Source organism: Protopterus annectens, chromosome 8.part0, assembly GCF_019279795.1.
Source record: "Protopterus annectens isolate FY-2018-M chromosome 8.part0, PAN1.0, whole genome shotgun sequence".
NCBI lineage: Eukaryota > Metazoa > Chordata > Ceratodontiformes > Protopteridae > Protopterus > Protopterus annectens.
In genome coordinates, this window is record NC_056741.1 from 593,967,708 (window position 1) to 593,985,954 (window position 18,247).

At 44.3% G+C, this 18,247-nt stretch overlaps 1 protein-coding gene across 1 annotated transcript in view; it reads right to left on the bottom strand.

Moving 5' to 3' along the window:
• The window catches only part of HUWE1 (HECT, UBA and WWE domain containing E3 ubiquitin protein ligase 1), a gene marked incomplete in the record, with an annotated part of 5,008,559 nt that overhangs the window by 1,578,936 nt on the left and 3,411,376 nt on the right, over positions 1 to 18,247 (bottom strand). The window contains 1 exon segment of the mRNA XM_044079288.1: positions 5,732 to 5,880. Within this exon segment, the coding sequence (XP_043935223.1) occupies positions 5,732 to 5,880 (149 nt within the window).

An 18,247-nucleotide genomic window follows, 5' to 3' on the forward strand; every position in this document is an offset into this window, starting at 1 on the left:
ATCCTAGTACATATGAAATAGTTTGTAGTTCGTGTAAATATACAGATATTGCTTTTACTTCATTACTAGAGAATTAATATATGTGTTTATAGCGGTTTTGGTTTTACACTGATATATATATATTCCCTCATATATATTTTATATATTTTTATGTTTATTTACTGAAGTTTATATGTGGGACATAAAATTTTAGTAATAGAAAATATACATCTTTACAGGTCTTACGCATGGTGGGTAGGATCAGTATGAAGAATGTATTTAAATGCTGGACCTATATTAAATCTTCTTAGTTCCCGGTCTCTATGGTCTTGCTTTAGGACCGTGGGGACAACTTTTAGGTCAGGAGGAACTTCATACTGAGAATCCAGACATGTGACCTTAATAGCGAATAGGATGATGTTTAATTTGCAATGGCAAACAGTTTGTTGATGCTTCTTGTGCAGCTTTTTACCGATGGTAGAACTGTCTTAAACAACTTGCATTGTATAGATTTTCTTACAATTAAGGTAAGGGATTCTAGCTATGTTTATATGAGTTAAGAGACAAGAAACACCATGATAGTATTTTGATGTAAGAACTCTCAGTCTGTGAGGGATGTGTTCTCATTTCTGAATGCCATTTGCCAAGTTGTAGTGCTTTTGTTCAAAATATGCACTTTTGAATTATGAGCTTGTAAATGCATTTTTTATGTCTGAAGTCTGCAGCGTTTTGTTTAGTCAGAGGGTTTTGGTAATGCTTTGAAATATTTTGTGATGAGTGTGAGTGCTGCACTTTAGAAATGAATTGTATTGAATTTAAACTGCATTTGAATGTAATGATGGCTTTAAATTGATGAAAGGCAATTAAGCTTCATTTTAAATTAATGAGCCCGCCAAAAGTTGTTTAGTATAAGTATTTTGGAACCATTTTATGACATTGTATCTGATGAAGCATAGTTTAACTATGCGAAAGCGCTTATTCTCTGTTTCCAATAAATGAATTTTTTACATATTTCCATCGTGGATATTTTCAGTGTGTCAGGAGCTTGAGTTGGGACTACTCTGTAGAAGGATTTACTCGTGGTGACTGTTCTCACTTTTTGGACTTCATATTTTTAAGACCTCTTCTGCCTTGGTGCCAAATAATTTATCTTTGTGCAAGGGGGGACCCAACAATTTAGATTTGACATGGTCTGGCAGGGGTTTTTCCTTAAGCCATGCAGGTCTTATAATGACAGATCCAGTGACTGCTGCCCTGCAAGAAGCTTCTAGGGTATCACAACCACAGTGCAAATTGTGTTTAGTTACTTGACTTGCAGAATGCATTAAGTCTTGTAAATCTTTAGATTCTGCCCAAGGAGGAAAGGAAGACATTTTTTTGTTTAAGGAGTTCCAAGGTATGTTGCTGATATTTAAGTATACGGAACTGACAATTTAGTGCCCTGATGGGAAGAGTAGCCAAGGTGTATACTTTTTTACTCCATCTGTCCAATGCTCGGGAATCCCTGTCTGAGAAAGTAGGATTCTTAGCAGAGGTTGCTTTAATCCCTTTTGGGGACCTCAGGGTCAGCTGTTGGACTTTAAAAAGATATTTGTGTGAGTCAGGGACTCTGTAGTACCAGTCTGTTTTTTTGGGAGCAGGAGGTAGGGTGTCAGGAGTCAAGCTGGATTCAAGGAAAACATCATCCACATCCAGGACTAGGGGGATGGACAGGGGTCTGTGCTGCTGAAGATCTAGGAATTCCCTGAGACTCTTTTTAAACTGAGGGTAGTCCTGACTCTCCCATTGGAAATGCTCCCTTAAAGTATGCAGGGTTTCCTCAAAGGAAACATCCTCTGGGAGAGAGGCTGAAGGAATGGATTCCTCTGCATCAGAATTCCTCATAAGTGGAGAGGGGTTGCATGTCTTCACAGTCAGATGCATCAGATTCATCTGACTCTTGTTCAGACAAAACTACTGGGGACAGATCTCTCTTTCTGAGGAGGTAGTTTGATTTACCCTGATCAGCATGATAAGGTCTTCCGCCATTATAAACATTTGAGAATGGGGCAAGGTAGCAGGCGCCTGAGAGTGGGTAGTCTGTTTCTTGGGTGTGGATCGAACTCTGGGCCTAAAAAAACTTGGTTGTTTTCAAAAGAATGGTAGTCGAGAAAGATGTCGGTTTGTGTCGAGATTCAGTGGTGTGAAGGACTTCCTCAGAAGCAGGTGCCTGCTCAGCGGCTCCAAGGTAGACAGGACTGCAGGATCCTTAGACAAAGAAGACTTCTGCAGCATATCGGACTCTGAAAGGGTCTCGGTAGCGGCCTGCGAATCAAGTGAAGCGGGCATCAGGGGCTGCGAAAGCACCTCACTGAGTAGTGGAGGACGGACGACTTGCTTAACGGAAGTGTCGTTGGAAGGCTTGGACCTGTATTGTCCGTCTCTTGTCTTTATCTTTATGTTTTTTCAGAAGATCTGCTGTCGGATGGCTTACTGAAGCCACATTCAAGGACTGTAAATGAAAATATCTGGCTACAATAGGGGCCCGAAGGATATTTCTGGCGTTAAGCAAAGCACAGATGCGACAACGGGGGACGTTGTGATCTAGGCCTAGACAAGTGGCACAGTAAGAGGTATTTGCTTTTCACAGGCGTGACAATTAACTTTTTCTGACATTGGTTAGTGCAAGAAAAAAGGATCCCTAACGGGGTACTTAGCTTTAGAAGATTTCTTCAATTCGGAAACGAAAACTCAGGTAGCGGCTGACCGGCACTCGTGAGAACTGCTTCTGCTTCGGGTTCCCTGGTCAGTCTCATCCCTCATAAAATCCTCCAAAGCTAGCTATGAAAACAAGACTGCCACTGACTCTAAGGACAAACACAAAGCATTCTACAGCTTTGTCAAGAATCTCAAAAGCAACACCAAGATATGCTCTGAGTTGCAGCAAAACGGCACAAAAATTACAGAGCCTAGTGATATTGCCAACATCCTGGCTGACAGGTTCAGTGCTAACTTTACCCCCCTCCCCCACCCCCTAAAAGGCCCATATCCATACCAGAAAAATGCAGAGCCCCTGCAATCACAACTGAGCAGGTAAAAACTGCACTCTCCAAAGCCAAGAACACAGCATCCATGGGACAGGACAACATCCCAGGCTGTGTTCTACACGAACTTCAGAACAAACTGGCCACCCACATAAGCACCATGTTCAATCATGGACTCAAGTCAGGCTTTGTACCCACTGAATGGTGCACAGCAACAGTTATACCACTCCACAAAGGGGGAGCCACTACAGACCCCGGGAAATATTGTCCTATTAGCCTGAGCAGCTGGGTCTGCAAGGCCATGGAATGTATCATCATGGAAGTCAAACAAAGACATTGGTAACTTCCAAACTACAGACCCCATCCAGTTGGGGTTTATGAAAGGTAGATAATGCCTCCTGAACTTGATTGACTTCACTGAAAGAGTCACCAAAGCCGTAGACGAGGGTAAGGCAGTTCACACAGCCTATCTTGACCTTGCCAAGGCTTTCAATACTATCCCCCCATTCTGGTATTATATATAAACTCACTAAACTGGGTATAAATCTATATGTCACAAGATGGGTTGCCAACTGGCTCACTGACAGAACCCACACTGGAAAAGTTAGACTCCAAATATGACTTCAAACCAGTGACAAGTGGAGTGCCACAGGGTTCAGTCTTGTGTGCTCTCCTGTTTGGTATCTACTTCTCTGAAGTACAGGTTAACACAGAGGGCCTCTGTCTGATGAAGTTAGCAGACGACTGCAAATTAGGTGTCATAGTAGAGTCCCAAAACGACATGGACATACTACAGAAGGGCCTCACCGAGACAGATGGCTGGTGACAGAGCCATGGCCTCAAGCTCTACGCCAAAAAGGGCATTGTCATCCTCTTTGGTAAAAACTCTGTAGCCATGAACTACAACACAGGCGGCAGTCTACTCCTCGCCGAAGGTGTGATAAGAGACCTTGGGACTCAGGTGGACAGTAGTCTTTCCTTTGATAATCACATTACCACAGTAGTCAGCAAATCCTTCTACATGGCATACCTAATCACGAAAAGGTTCTCATCCAGGAAAAAAGGGTAACTGGTTCCCCTCTACTTGGCTCTCATTAGACCCATTACTGAGTACAACGCCCCTTTTGGAATGTACCTCACATAACATCTGTAACAGTGGGAAGGCCACAGAAGTACCTCACAAAGAGGATTACGGGACTCAAACAGATGCCCTATATGCTGACAGTCTCAAAAAACTCCAGCTTTACTCAGTAGCATATCGCCTACTCCAAGGTGATCTCTACCCAACATACAAAGCTATGTCAAACCCAGAGCTGTTGGACATGCTACACCTACCCCCCCCCCCCCCGAGATACACGCTCTAAGGACCTAATTCTTGTCACCACAATAAAAAGAACATGCTGAAGGGATAGATTCCTGTCCCAGAGACTTCCCATACTCTGGAACAAGCTACCTATGTCAAGCAGAATTCCTCATTAGCACTCAAAAATCATGATTAGTGGATGGGAAATAGGAAATTCACCCTGGGGATCACTTCTGTGGCTCTGCTCGACAGGGGCACAGGAAAATAACTTTCTTGGTGGCGAAAGCCAAGGAACCTGGTTGGCTAGGCTTACAGAGGCCCTTGGGCCGATAGCCTAGTACCTACCTATGAAAGGATCAATAACAAAAGAGTAAACAATATGGAAGTGCTGATCATAAATGGATTAGAATAAGAAGACAGTAGCAGCAGCAAACAATGCTGTTGGGTATTGTTCAGAAGAACAGATTTCTTCTTCTTTCAGCTTTTCTCGGTTAGGGGCCACCACAGCGGAACTCCAGTCCACTAATGATTGGCAGTAGATTTTTTACGGGTGTCGAGGTGCCAGCTCGATGCCCAACCTTCAGCGAAGGCACATTCAGAACAGACTCCAGAAGGAAAAAGGTAATGATTCTTACTCTGCAGGCTATAGTTTGACCATGAGTACTGTTCGGTTCTGGAGGCCAAACAAGGAAAATGGCAACTAGATGCTGAAAGCAATCCAGAGGGAAAAAAAGCACCAAAAAAGATCAATAAAACTGTGGGGAAAGTAATATCCTCTGGGACAAGAACAGGAAGCCCTGCTCTCCCGAGACCAGAAGGAAAAATGGCAGGAAGATGCTTAGGCGTTACTACGAGCACACACGTGCGTGCACACACAAACAAGGAAGAAGTAGGCACAGATAGCAGACTGCAGTGACTGGTCCGTGGATCTTTAAGTACTAATTCTCAGAAAGGGCTGAACAGCCATGGAAGAGAGTATGCATTCATAATAGTCTACATGTGCAGAAAGATTACAGTGGAAGAAAAGTATACAAGGAAAGTAAAATGTTGCATATGTTTAAAAGCAAACACCTCACCAGTTCCTCCTCCTGTCAAACAAGTGGAATGTAATATAAACTAATTCATTCATAGGTTAGAACTAAGCTAACTGCCCTTGTGAGCCATTTGAAGCCTAGCCAATCACCCCATGTGAGATTCAAACCTTGCACCTTGTGTCTGTAAGGTAAACACCTTAACCATCCTGCCATCCTCCCACCCTATTCCTTTGGTTAGAAATTCTTCATCAACCCGTTCAGTACTCACCTATCATGAGCAAACTGCCAGTAACAAGAGAAAACAGATGGCTTACTCATTCCTGAAAAACTATTTTTAATACACAGAAAACAAATGCTGATCATTAACTTGCTAAAGTGCAAATACACATTACCTGCATTGCTTGAGCATTTAGCACTTCTGGCTGTCCAGCTATAACCACAGCATCTGCTTCTGCTTCTCCATCCATGATATCAGCGTCAGGAATGCCCGTTTGGTTTGTGTCATGGTCTTCCTCCTGTGCAATTACCTCCCCTGTATCAGCTGAAATCAATAAGAATATATTACTGGAACCAGAGTTGCTGTTCATAGTAATGCACTTTACTAATTCAGTAATACCTGAATTCAAATTATAACATTCATGCTAGGCTTTAATTTGCCCATTATTTCTCATCTGTTTGGACATGTTTGAAAGATTAATCTAATTACTAAAAGTACAGTTGTGTACCTACCATAAATGTAGATGTCCGAGTGTATTCACTGTTGCAGTCATTACAATTGGGTTATCCTGCTGGCAGGCTACCCGCAGTCGGCCCGAGTTCCAAAGCCTAGGTCCGGTGTCGGTTGCTGTCACCTCCTGCCTGACATCAGTGCACCAGGGGTATAAAAGATGCAGCCGACGCCATTTACTTCAGTTTTTCTTGCCCCAGATGTCAGGTGTCCCTAAAAAGGTAGGCTAAATTATGCCAATAAGCACACATACACAAAAAACTACTTTTCCTTCATCTACAAGCAAATACACCACATAGGTTGTATAGAATAGAAAAGTACAGATAAGTCCCAGCAAGGAAAAAAGGGATGGTGGGAGGGTAACCCTGACCGCAACAGTGAATACACTCGAACATCTACATTTATAGTAGGTACACAACTGTACTATGTTCATCGTGTTTCACTGTTGCAGTCATTACAATTGGGTTGAATCCCAAAGCTAAGGTTGGGAGGCTGGCTAAATAGGATTAGGAGACGCTATGAGGCCCTGCAGAACTGCAGTGGCAAAGCCTGCCCTGGATTTAGAGTAGAGAGGTAAGTAATGGTGCTTTGTAAAAGTATGCACTGAACTCCAAGTTGCAGCCTCTAAGATGTCTTTGGTTGGCACTCCTCTGAGGAAGGCTGCTGAAGTGGCTGCTGCTCTGGTTGAATGTGGCCTAATGCCCTTAGGCACTAATTTGCCATGCTGTGAATAGCAGAAACGAATGCAGTGGCCTATCCACTTTCAAATGGTTTGTTTTGAGATAGGCTTTCCTTGTGATCCTGCAGCATATGCCACTAGAAGTTCAGTCTTTCTGAAAACTTTGGTTCTGTCCAAGTAGAAGCGTAGCTGCCTGTGAATGTCCAAAGAATGCAAAAGTCTCTCGCCCTTGTTCTGTGGGTTTGGGTAAAAGGTAGGCAGATGAACTGTTTGGTTAAGGGCCACACTGGACACTACACCTTAGGCATAAATGTAGGATTAGTCCTTAAAGAAACCCTGGCTGGATGGAAAATGATAAAAGGTTCCACAGCCATGAGTGCCTGTAACTGAGACTTGTCTAGCGGTGGTTATTGCTAGGAGCAGAGCTGTTTTCCGAGATAAGAATTTTATATCAGCTGCAGAGGCTGGCTCAAATGGAGGCAGTGTGAGTTTTTCCAAGACATAGTTGAGAGGTCCCAAGCAGGTATTGGTGCTCTCCTCGGAGGTCTAATGTTTTTGGCCCCTCTGAGGTACTGCCTTAGCAATGGATGAGAAAAAATAGGAGGTTCTGTACTGTAATGAGCTGAAATGGCAGAGGCATGAATTTTAATTGATGAAAAGGAAAGGCCTTTATCCAGCATCTCAGTTAAGTATTGCAAAATCTGAGGAATACTTGGAACAGTCGTGTCAATACCTTGTGCCTGGTTCCAAGCACAGAATCTCTTCCATTTTTCTGCATAAGACTTTCTGGTGCTAGGCCTCCTGGCCTCCAAAATAACATCCATCACTGCTTTAGAGAGAGGTACGTCTTGAATGGCTGCATTATCCGTCATGCTGCCAGGTTTAAGGTCCTGAGTTGGCTGTGCAGTATCTGTCTTGTTGGGTCAATAAGTGAGGAATTTGAGGTAATGTCCAAGCTGGGCATTGAGACAAGCTCTTTAGGATTGGGTACCAGTGCTGGCGGGGATAGTCTGGGGCAATCAGTATCATTTTTGGCTTCATTTGTCTGACCTTGAGGAGTACCTTGGGGAGGAGAGGCATAGAAAGAAAGGCATATACTGTTAGGTTTTTCCAGCTGAAAGATAGGGCATCCACTTTCCATGCTTGCTTGTGATAAGTCCTTGTGCAGAATCTCTGTAGTTGGCAGTTGTGAGGGGAGGCAAATAGATCTATGTCCGGGCATCCCCAGTTCCTTCTTATCATGCTGAAGACTTGTGGATCCAATTTCCACTCATGGGGATCCATTAGATTTCTGCTTAGTTCGTCTGCCAGAGTACTTATCCTTCCTGGCAGGAATTGTGCTTGCAGATGTACTTGTTAAGTCAGTGCTGTGTCCCACAAGTTCATGGCTAGTCTGCAGAGGGGGGTAGGAATACGTGCCCCCTGCTTGTTTATGTACCACATGACTGTAGTATGTACTGTCCGTCTTTATCAGTAGTTGTCCTGGATGAAGTTGATCCTTGAAGGCTGTCAGGGCATTCTGAACAGCTAGCATCTCATTTTGATTGATACGTAGATGCATTTTACTTGCGGACCATGTGCCCTGAATACATTTTCCTGCCATATGGGCCCCCCAGGCATAATCTGATGCTTCTGTTGTCAATGTCTGCCTGGCTGTGGGTAAGGTGAATGGCTGTCCCGTGTTGAGGTGACAGGCTTCTGCCCACCATCGAAACTCCTGTTGCAGGCAGGGAATGAGGGTAATTATTGTTTCCAGGCTGTGGCAATGTTGAGTCCAAACACTTTTTCAGATACCATTAACGTTTCCTCATATGCAGTGTTGCATATGGAATTAGCAGTATGCAGGATGCCATGAAGCCCAAAGCCTGCAGAATTTTTCTTGCAGATAACTGGGTCTTTGTTGCCAACATTTTGAAATAAGTAGTCAGTTGTCTGTGTTTGTCTGGCGTGAGATAAGCCATCTGGGCAGTTGTATTTATGCTTGCACCCAGGAATATTATCTCTTGAGAGGGTGCGAGCTCTGATTTCCTTTCCTTTAATGTGTACCCTAGGCCTATTAGTAATCTTTTTACAGACGCCAGATGCTGTAGTAGGATGTCCTTGCTCTCTGGTTGAATAAGGCAGTCGTCCAAGTAAGGATACATTTGTATTCCTCTTTGTCTGCAAAATGCAATTACTGGTGCCAGGCATTTTGTGAAGACCCTGGGCGCAGTAGATAAGCCAAAGGGCAGTGCAGAGAATTGGTAGTGCATTGAGACAGCTATAAATCTGAGGTATCTTATGCATGATTGTCTGATTGGAGCATGTAGGTATGCCTCTTTTAGGTCTAAAGTCACAAGCCAAGCTTTCTTGACCAGCATGGGCAGAAGCTGCTGCAGAGTTAACATTCTGAATTTTGGAATGTCCAGGAATGTGTTTAGGATAGACAGGCCCAGTATTGGTCTCCAGGCTTTGTCCTTTCTGGGTACCAAGAATAGCCTTGAGCAAAATCCTTGTCCCTGCTTTTGCTGTGGTACTTGCTGAATGGCTCTCATGTCCATGAGGGATGAAACTTGTTTTTGTGCCTCAGCCCATTGATTGTGTGGCAGGTCTGGCATACCGTTTGGCCTTGGCAGAGTGTGAAAGTGGAACCTGTAGCCTTGAGATATGATATTTAAAACCCATTTGTCCTGGGTGATCATGTGCCAATTTTGTGAAAAAAGTGCTAGTTTTCCCCCCAAAGGCGCTGCCAGAAGATAAGTGCTTGGTGCTGGCAGGGGAAAGTCATTGAGACTGTTTCCTGTATGGCTGTGATTTTTTCCTCTCCGCTTTTGGAGGTAGAAGCACCCCATTGTTTAGGCCTGTATGAGCCTTGGGGCTGTGATCTGCCTCTGGGGCATCTGTATCTGCCTCTTTGTGGCTCGTCTGACACTGGAAAAAAAACAATTCTTTGTAGGCCAGTTCCTGCTAAATCTGGGAGGCTGTACCTGTAAGAAATCCTTCACTGTTTGCATAGATTTAGCTTTGTCTTCCATTTTCTTCAACACCTCTTCTGCTTTAACACCAAACACGGTATCATGTTGTAATGGAGCATCTAATAGCTTTGCTTTAACATGATCGGGCAAATTCTGTTTTTTTTTAACCAAGCATGCCTCCTAATGACAGAACCTGTAACTGCGGCCCTGCAGGAGGCCTCTACAGAATCAAAACCACATTGCAAAGTATGCTTTCCCACTTGTTCAGCTGCATGCAATAAATCCTGCATTTCCTTGTTTTCTGCACATTCTGAATTTGTCAACATTTTCTGTTTAAGCAGTGACATAAGATATTGCTGATATTTAAGCATATGAAACTGACAGTTTAAAGCTCTTACAGCCAAGGTAGCAGAAGGATAAATCTTCTTCCCCCATCTGTCCAGGGCCCTTGAATCCCTATCATAGGGAATAGGGTTTTTTGCAGTGGAAGCCTTGTCCCCCCTTGGGGCCCTGAGAAATAGTTTCTGGGTCAGCAGCAGGGTTTTTGTAAAGAAATTTATGAGAATCAGGAACACTGTAGTATCTGTCTTGCTTAACAGGAGTTGGTGGTAGAGAGTCAGGAGACAGACCGGACTCTGAAAATACATCATCTACAATGTCAAAAACAGGAGGAATAGCAAGGGGCCTGTGCTGGGGTAATAAAAGGAAATCTGAGCCTTTTCTTGGATTCTCAGTAATCTTGGCTCTCCCAATGGAAATGCTCCCTCATAGTATGCAGGGTCTCCCCAAAGGAATAATCCTCAGGAGGTGAGGCTGAAGGGATAGATTCTTCAGCATCAGACTCATCATAGGGAGGAAGGGAATATTCCTGTTCAGAAGAGGAATCAGAAGAAATGGAAACCTGATCTGAAGATTCATATTCTATCTCTTGCCTAGGCCTCTTATCAGAAGGGGGATGGGAACCCATGATCAAAGTAATTAGGTCTTCGGCCATTTTAAGCATCCGTTTTTTTAGGCATGGAGGCCTGTCCAGGAGAATGCTGTACTTCTTTCTTTGTCTTTAGAGCTGCTTTAGTCTTTGCCTTTGAAGCTGAAGATGGCTTTACATGCAACTGTGTAGGCCTGAAAACACCCTCAGAAGCCGATGCCTGCTCAGCGGCTCCGGACCCATCTGAGGGAATAGTTTCCGATTGTCCAATACCTTGAGTTTCCAGCGGCCTAGTTGGCTCCACATGGGAGTCAGAAGCGGCCTGTGGCTCTGAGGTAGCGGGCGTCAGGGGCTGCAAAAGCGCCTCACTGAGAACCGGCGACAGGCCTAGCAGAAGCCTCGTCTGTTTTGGACCTTGGATGCTTGTCCTTTTCTTTTTCTTTGCATTTATTATAAACACTGCTAGTCGGCTGTTCCGACAGCATTATATAATTGAATCTTCTGCCAAAGTAATGAAATGCAAAATCGTACCGACGCCTAATAGAGCGTTGGTTAAATCTAGCACAAAACCAACAACTAGCAATGTCGTGGTCAGGGCCTAGGCAAGGAATACAGTAAGAATGAAAATCCTTATGAGGTATTTGCTTCCCACAAGAAATACAATTAACTTTTTCTGACATTGGTCTGGAGCAAGAGAAAAGTTTCCCCAATGGGGTACTTAGCTTTAATGAAGACTACAGATCTGAAATTCAAATTTGAAAATCTCAGGAGTCGGCCGACCGGCACTTGCGAACTGCTTTTGCTTCGGGCACCGCGAGGCAAGACAGACTGAAGAAAATGGCGTCGGCTGCATCTTTTATACCCCTGGCACACTGATGTCAGGGAGGAGGCGATGGCAACCTACGCCGGACCTAGACTTTGGAATTCGGGCTGACTGCGGGTAGCCTGCCAGCAGGATAACCCAATTTCAATGACTGCAACAGTGAAACACGATGAACATCTGTAGTTACCGGCCAGTTTTAAATGCATGCAATAGCCACTGACCTACAGTGGTTAGAAAGACTGGCTACTGCAAACGATGGCAGCTTGGCAGTTACTGTTGCACTTCCTTCCTACTCCCATTCTGCTTTATATCCCTGGAACACTCCTTCCTACTCTCATTCTGCTTTATATCCCTGGGACACATCCACTACAATACCACCAAACACTCGCTTTTACACATCACTCATCATAAAACACAATACCCTAAACAAACCCACAACAGTACTACAAAGGCTTTGAATCATTCCCATTCTAAAAGGGACAAGTACCACTGCTACACCACAATGTCTATTTCACACAAAACACTATAATTTTTGTATACTCTCCTCCCAGACAGCCCTTATGGAAAATACCTCACTGATGCTCCTTCTCAGCCTCCCTCAACTCCAAGCTACTATAACAAAAAAAGAATGCAACCACCCAACCCACTCTTTACATGCACATTAAACCCCAACTACAACTCAGTTAAGCAATATCGACCATACTAGTCTTCTGAATAGCAAGAACTCTGAACCAGTATTCATTCATTAAATCAAACATGTTCTCACCACCTACAATACACTCCAATAGCAGAAAAATCCAGCACAATCCTCAATTTTTTTTTCACTCCAAGAAAAGAAGTTATGTACTCACCATAATGTTCCATGTGAGTTGTTCATCTCGCCTTCATTCTTACAGATGGGTTCGGAGCCAATCCTCGGGCTCCAAGTCAGCCTACTACAAAGCTCGAGGTCTTCAGACAGTTCGAGGCCAAGTACCTATCCAATGATGCACCTGGAGTTACCTCAGATCTTGTTTGCTGCGTATAGTAATACCATATGTCATTCTATCATGCTTTAGTAGAAAGCTATAGAAGGATTGAGCAACCAGGAAGAATCCAGTATCTCGGTCCTCGAAAAACCCTGGAGGGGGTAGGAGGGTGGGTAGTAAGAATGAAGGCAAGATGAGCATGGAACGTTATGGTGAGTACATAACTTTTTTATGTGAAGTTGTTCTATCTCAATGTTCTTTTTTACAGATGGGTATCGTCCCAAGCACCATCTTTCTCGGGTGGCTCATGGGAGTATATTTTTCAGGACAGCAGACCCACAGGAGGACCGGTCAACTTTGTAATGAGTGATAAAGGTATGAGGTCTTGACCAAGTGGCTGCTGCACGAATGTTGTCTATAGGAAGCCTAGCAAAAAGGCAGATGATGTGGACACTGCTCTGGTAGAATGAGCCTTAATTTTGTGTTGTAAGGGCATATTACCAGCTGAATAAGCAAATGTGATGCAATCAGATACCTATTTAGACAATGTTGTTTTTGCCACTGGCATACCTTTTCTGGAATCTGAAAAGGAAACGAAAAGCTTTTCTGATTTTCTGAAATCTTTTGTTCTATCCAAGTGAAATCGGAGTTGTCTATGAACATCAAGCTTGTGCAGCATGTACTCTAAGTTCTTGGTGCGTTTGGAAATAACACTGGCAAACCTATACTCTGATTCAGATTAGTTTCAGTACAAACTTTGGGCAAGAAAGAAGGGTTTGTTCGTAGGGAGAGACTGCCAGCATGGAAAATCAAATAAGGAGGCTTTATGGACAAGGCCTGAAGCTCCGACACCCTGTGGGCAGAAGTTATGGCTACTAAAAAGATAGTCTTCCATGATAAAAATTTCAAATCGCAGGAGGAAGCTGCTTCGAAAGGTGGAAGAATAATGTGTGAAAGCATAAAATTTAGATTCCAAGGGATATAAGGGGATTTCACAGGTGGTCTGAGATGAAAAGTTCCTTTGAGAAAGGCTTTGGATAGTCTGTCTGACATTATGTTCAATCCTTCAAAGCCAAGGTGAAAATTAGAGATAACAGCAAGCTGAACCCAAACTGTTGCTGCTGCAGCCCCTTTATTGAAAAGCATAGTAAAGAACTTTAACATGGAGGCAATAGGGGCTCGGCTAGGGATCAATGTTATTATAAGAGGTTCATAGAGAAAATCTTTTCCATTTGCTAAGATACAGCTTCCTAGTAGAGGATGTGTGAGAAGATATTAGAATCTGAAGCGTTTCATTAGAGAGGTTATGGAACCTGGCTATGTTGGGAATTGGAGCAGCCAAGCTGTCAATTTCAGGGACTGAAGAGAGGGATGAAGATCCCCCAACAAATGCGTCAGAATATCTGGAACTGGGTCCAGAATCCAACGGTCTTCCAACTGATGAAGTCTAAGGAAGGGGAACCAAATCTGGCAAGGCCAATGAGGGGCTATTAGTACCATGGTCCTTCACATGGCTTTTGCTTTCTGTAATACTTTGGGTATCAAGGGAATTGGTGGGGATGCATAGAGGAGACCCGGAAGCCAATCATGTACAAGTGCGTCCCTTGGGGGCTTCCCCCAGTGGGGGAATGAGGGCAAAGTAGCTTCTGCATTTCGTGTTAATGTGGTCGGCAAAAAGGTTGCAGCAAACCTGGCCCCATCTGCGGAAAATTCTCTCAGCTACTTCTTTCTTGAGGGACCACTCATGAGGCAACAAAATTGCTCTGCTCAGTTTGTCTGCTATCATGTTGGATTTCCCTGAGATGTGCGCTAGCAGAAAGCACTGGGTGGATGTAGCCCAGTGCCATACTCTTAAAGCTTTGTGACAAAGGGGGTAGGACCTGGTTCCTCCTTGTTTGTTCAGGTACTAGACCATTGACATGTTGCCCATCTGAATCGCAATAGTTCCCAGAGGAAGAGAATCCTGGAAGTACTGCAATGCTAAAACTACCGCTCTCATCTCCAGGACATTGATATGCAGATGCGTCTCCTGTTCGGTCCATGTGCTTTGGGCTGTTCTTCCCTGAAGATGCCTCCCCCACCCTATCAGGGAAGTGTCCGTGGTCACTGTGGCTGCTGGTGGGGGTAAAATAAAAGGGCAACCTATCGTTACATGAAGAGAGGTCAACCAGCACTGAAGATCCTATTTGCATATGTTTGGGATCATTATGAGATGAGACACTGGAAGCTGTTGGCAAGACCACTGAGTGAATAACAGCCATTGTAGAATCTGCATGTGCATGCCACCCAAAGGTATCACTAATACTGCAGCTGCCCTCATGTCTAACAGTTTTAATACTTCTGATGCTGGAGCCTTGTCTTTGGATATGATATTGCAAACCTGCTGACAGAGTAGTAAGACTCTCTCTGCTGAAAGTCTCAAAGTGGTGGTGGTGGTGTTCAATACTGCTCCAATAAAAATATGTTGTGATGGCGACAAGGCAGATTTTTCTGAATTTAGTGTAATAACCAGTTGACTGCAGACAAAGCGTGGTGCCCCTGGCTTGTATGGGCTGATGCCTGGTGGTGGCGGTGAGGAGCGAATCATCTAGGTACGGAAACATCTGGAATACTCAACACCTCAGGTGAGCCGTGACCACTGCCATACATTTGGAGAACACACTGGGGGCTGTAGTGAGATCTAAGGGCAGGGCTCTAAACTGGTAATGATTGGCTCCCAGCTAGAAACGCAGATGATCCTGGGAAGGTCTGGCCGTTTTTATACGGTAGTACACATCCTGGAGATCTATCGAGCACATCCAATTGTCTTTTCCAAAGAAGGGAAGTATCGAGTGAAGCATGACCATCTGGAAATTCTCTTTCTTGATAGATCTGTTTTGTTTAGTCTGCTGAAGTCCAAAATAGATCTCCAGTCCCGTCTTTTTCTGGAACTAAAAAGAATCTTGAGTAAGTTCCGGATCCTATCTGGTCTGCTGGGACTGGTTGGATGACTCTTTCGTAGCAACGTTTGGACCTCCACTGTTGCCTCTCCATGTAACTGGGTGGAACATCTGGGATTTTTGTTGTTAATGGAGGGAATGTGGTGAAAGGAATGAAATATCCTCTGGAAATGTTACTTTGTACCTAGTTGTTTATTTTGAGCTAGGCGTCTGGATATAAAGATAAGCGACCCCCGACTGCCTCCAGAGTAGGACAGTCGGGGCTCCTTTCAGGAGCGTTGGCAGGGCTTCCCAAAGAACTTATCTCTGTCGCCCTGGTTTTGCGGACCCCCCCTCTGCCAAAGGGCGGCGACTTCCATTATTCCCCCTCCTCTACTCCTGGAAGGGAAGGGGGGTTCACCATGTGTGTCCTGAAAGGCTCCTTGAGCTTTCCGGAACCACATCTTTCCTCTCATTTGACCCTTGGGGTAGAGTCTGGTAGGAGTGGAAAAATGGACTCCAACAGCAGACTGTCTTTCCCTCCAGTTTACACCTGGTCAAAGTTTCCTTAACTTTGGGCCTGAAAAGGGACGAGCCATCAAAAGGGGTGTTGACAAAGGATGACTTAACAGGCTCCGCGAAGCAACACAAGTGTATCCAGGAGCGTCTCCTAAGAGCAATTCCTGTACCTGCTCCATCAGCTGCAAATGAAATGAGTCGCATGGACGAGTTCACTATGGAATTGAAGGTAGCAAGCTGGGAAACAACTTTATCTGAAGCTCCTACAGCTACTGTACCCTGAACAGCATCTCAGAGCTCTTTTAGGAGACCTCTTTGCAGTCTCGTAAAATGGGTGAAACAGTTCAGCAAAAGCAGTGCAAAAGTCGCTGAACTGTACGTGCTTCTCGTATCTATCCATGATCCCAGAATCTCTGTTAGGAGGACGGATAGAGGACGAAGTTTCCGAAATCTCATTTTTGGTGGCTGCCACCACCACCATGGCATCAACTGGCACTCCCTTTGTAAGAAAGGACTTTTCTTGTGGGGCAGAAATAAATTCTCCTGGGGACAGGCTCCATGGTGTCCGGAGACTGACCCCCTCCCTTCTTGAGACCAGCTCCATAAGTTCATCAAAGGATGGAGACACCCAAGAGGAGGAGGGTTGAGACCCTGAAACCCTTCAGGAAAAACTTGTCTTCAGTAGGGTTGGTGGACTGCCAGTCACCCTCTGCTTAACGATTTCTAATACCTCAGCAAATGAGATATCCTCAGAGGGGGACCGTGGGGGCCCTTCTGATTCATCCAAGTCTGTATCGGATGTGAGAGAGTCATGTGGGGAGTCTAAATGCTTCCTATTACAGATTCTCTTCCAGGAAAACTCATCAGTGGGAACTTCTGGTGAGGTCGCGGAAGAGCAGGGGCCACCCAATGGGGCTTACAGAGGCTCTAGGTCTCCACACTTAGAAAGGATCTGTGAAGCAGAAGCGGACACAGGCACTTCTGGGGGGGGAGGCAGACGGACCTGAAGTCGTAGACTTTTTAGGAGACATAACTCTCCTCATGGCTTTGAGGGCACCTCTGCTCCGATGAGAAGGAACAGACGGATCTGAGGAAACTGTCGATACCCCCAGCACCAGGACAGTGGGCTCCAAACCAGAGGTAGGAGCTGAGCTCATCCATGCCGAAGCCCCGAGAGGCAAAGTTGGAACCGACAAGTCAGTCCGACTAACCTCCCTGGACCAGACCATAGAGTGTCAGCTCCTAGACACCTCGATCGGTGCCGAGGACGTCCAAGTAAACAGGACCAAAGATACTAGGTCAGGTGTCGGCTTCCAAAGGCTCAATGATCATCAAGTCCGACTCCTCCGGCTATGAAGGACCAGTATGGCTCGGAGAAGAAAAAGTAGTAGATGGTAAAACAGTCTCTGGTTCTGAAACGGTTTGGTTTGGAACCAATAAAAATTTAGCAAATGTTGGTGCCTGTAACAACTTCTGCACCACACGATCCACATCCAAATCTGAAAGGCTTATCGAGGACAGGGATGAGTGGATGAATGGAGATACAGATTGCAGGAGTAGCAATTTAGGATCTTCAGATACCAGTTCCAGGACCGGTGACCGGCTCCGAAAGGACAAGACGCTCAACTCAGAAAGCTGTGATGCAGATGTCTCTCTCTTTTTTTTTTTTTTATTTTTTTATTTTTTTTACTTTCGAAGTAGAAGCCTTGGAAGACTTTGAAGATTAACTAGACCTGTCCAGGTCACTCAAAGCTTCCTGAAAAGATGGTTTGACTAGTCCTCCATCAATTAGCTTTCGCTCTTGAAGGACCCTCGAAGAGAAGGAATGACAAATGGAGCAACTTTCCTTGAGTTGTAAGGCTCCCCAACAGTAAACACAGTTAACATGGCTATCTGTTACAGACATTTTCTGTCCACATTTTGGACATTTTTTGAAACCTGATTTAGGATATTTATCCCTATCCTGGTCAGCCATAATTAACAGCACAGTATCAAGTGAAAAACTACTATAATATACTAAAGACACACCCAAAAACTATTTAAATAAACCCCGATAAAAAAAAAACTACGGGCTAAATATCCTGTGACAAATTGTCACTTTAAACACACACACAAACTATAAATCTAAGCACTTTCTAAATACCAAAAAGGTATGACAAAAATGTCAGTTATCAAAGGCACACAATAACTATACAACTATACTAATTACAAAGGCCTTTAGAAAAAAAAAACGAAGGGCAAAAGTTATATTTAAATATGAAAAGACACACCAAGGAATACACACGAGATATTTAAATGCTAAAGAAACTAAAGCTAAGAAGTGGAATTAAAATTATAAGTTTTATAATAAAAATTTACTGGCTCGAGCTATGCTGAGGAACCTCCGATCTAT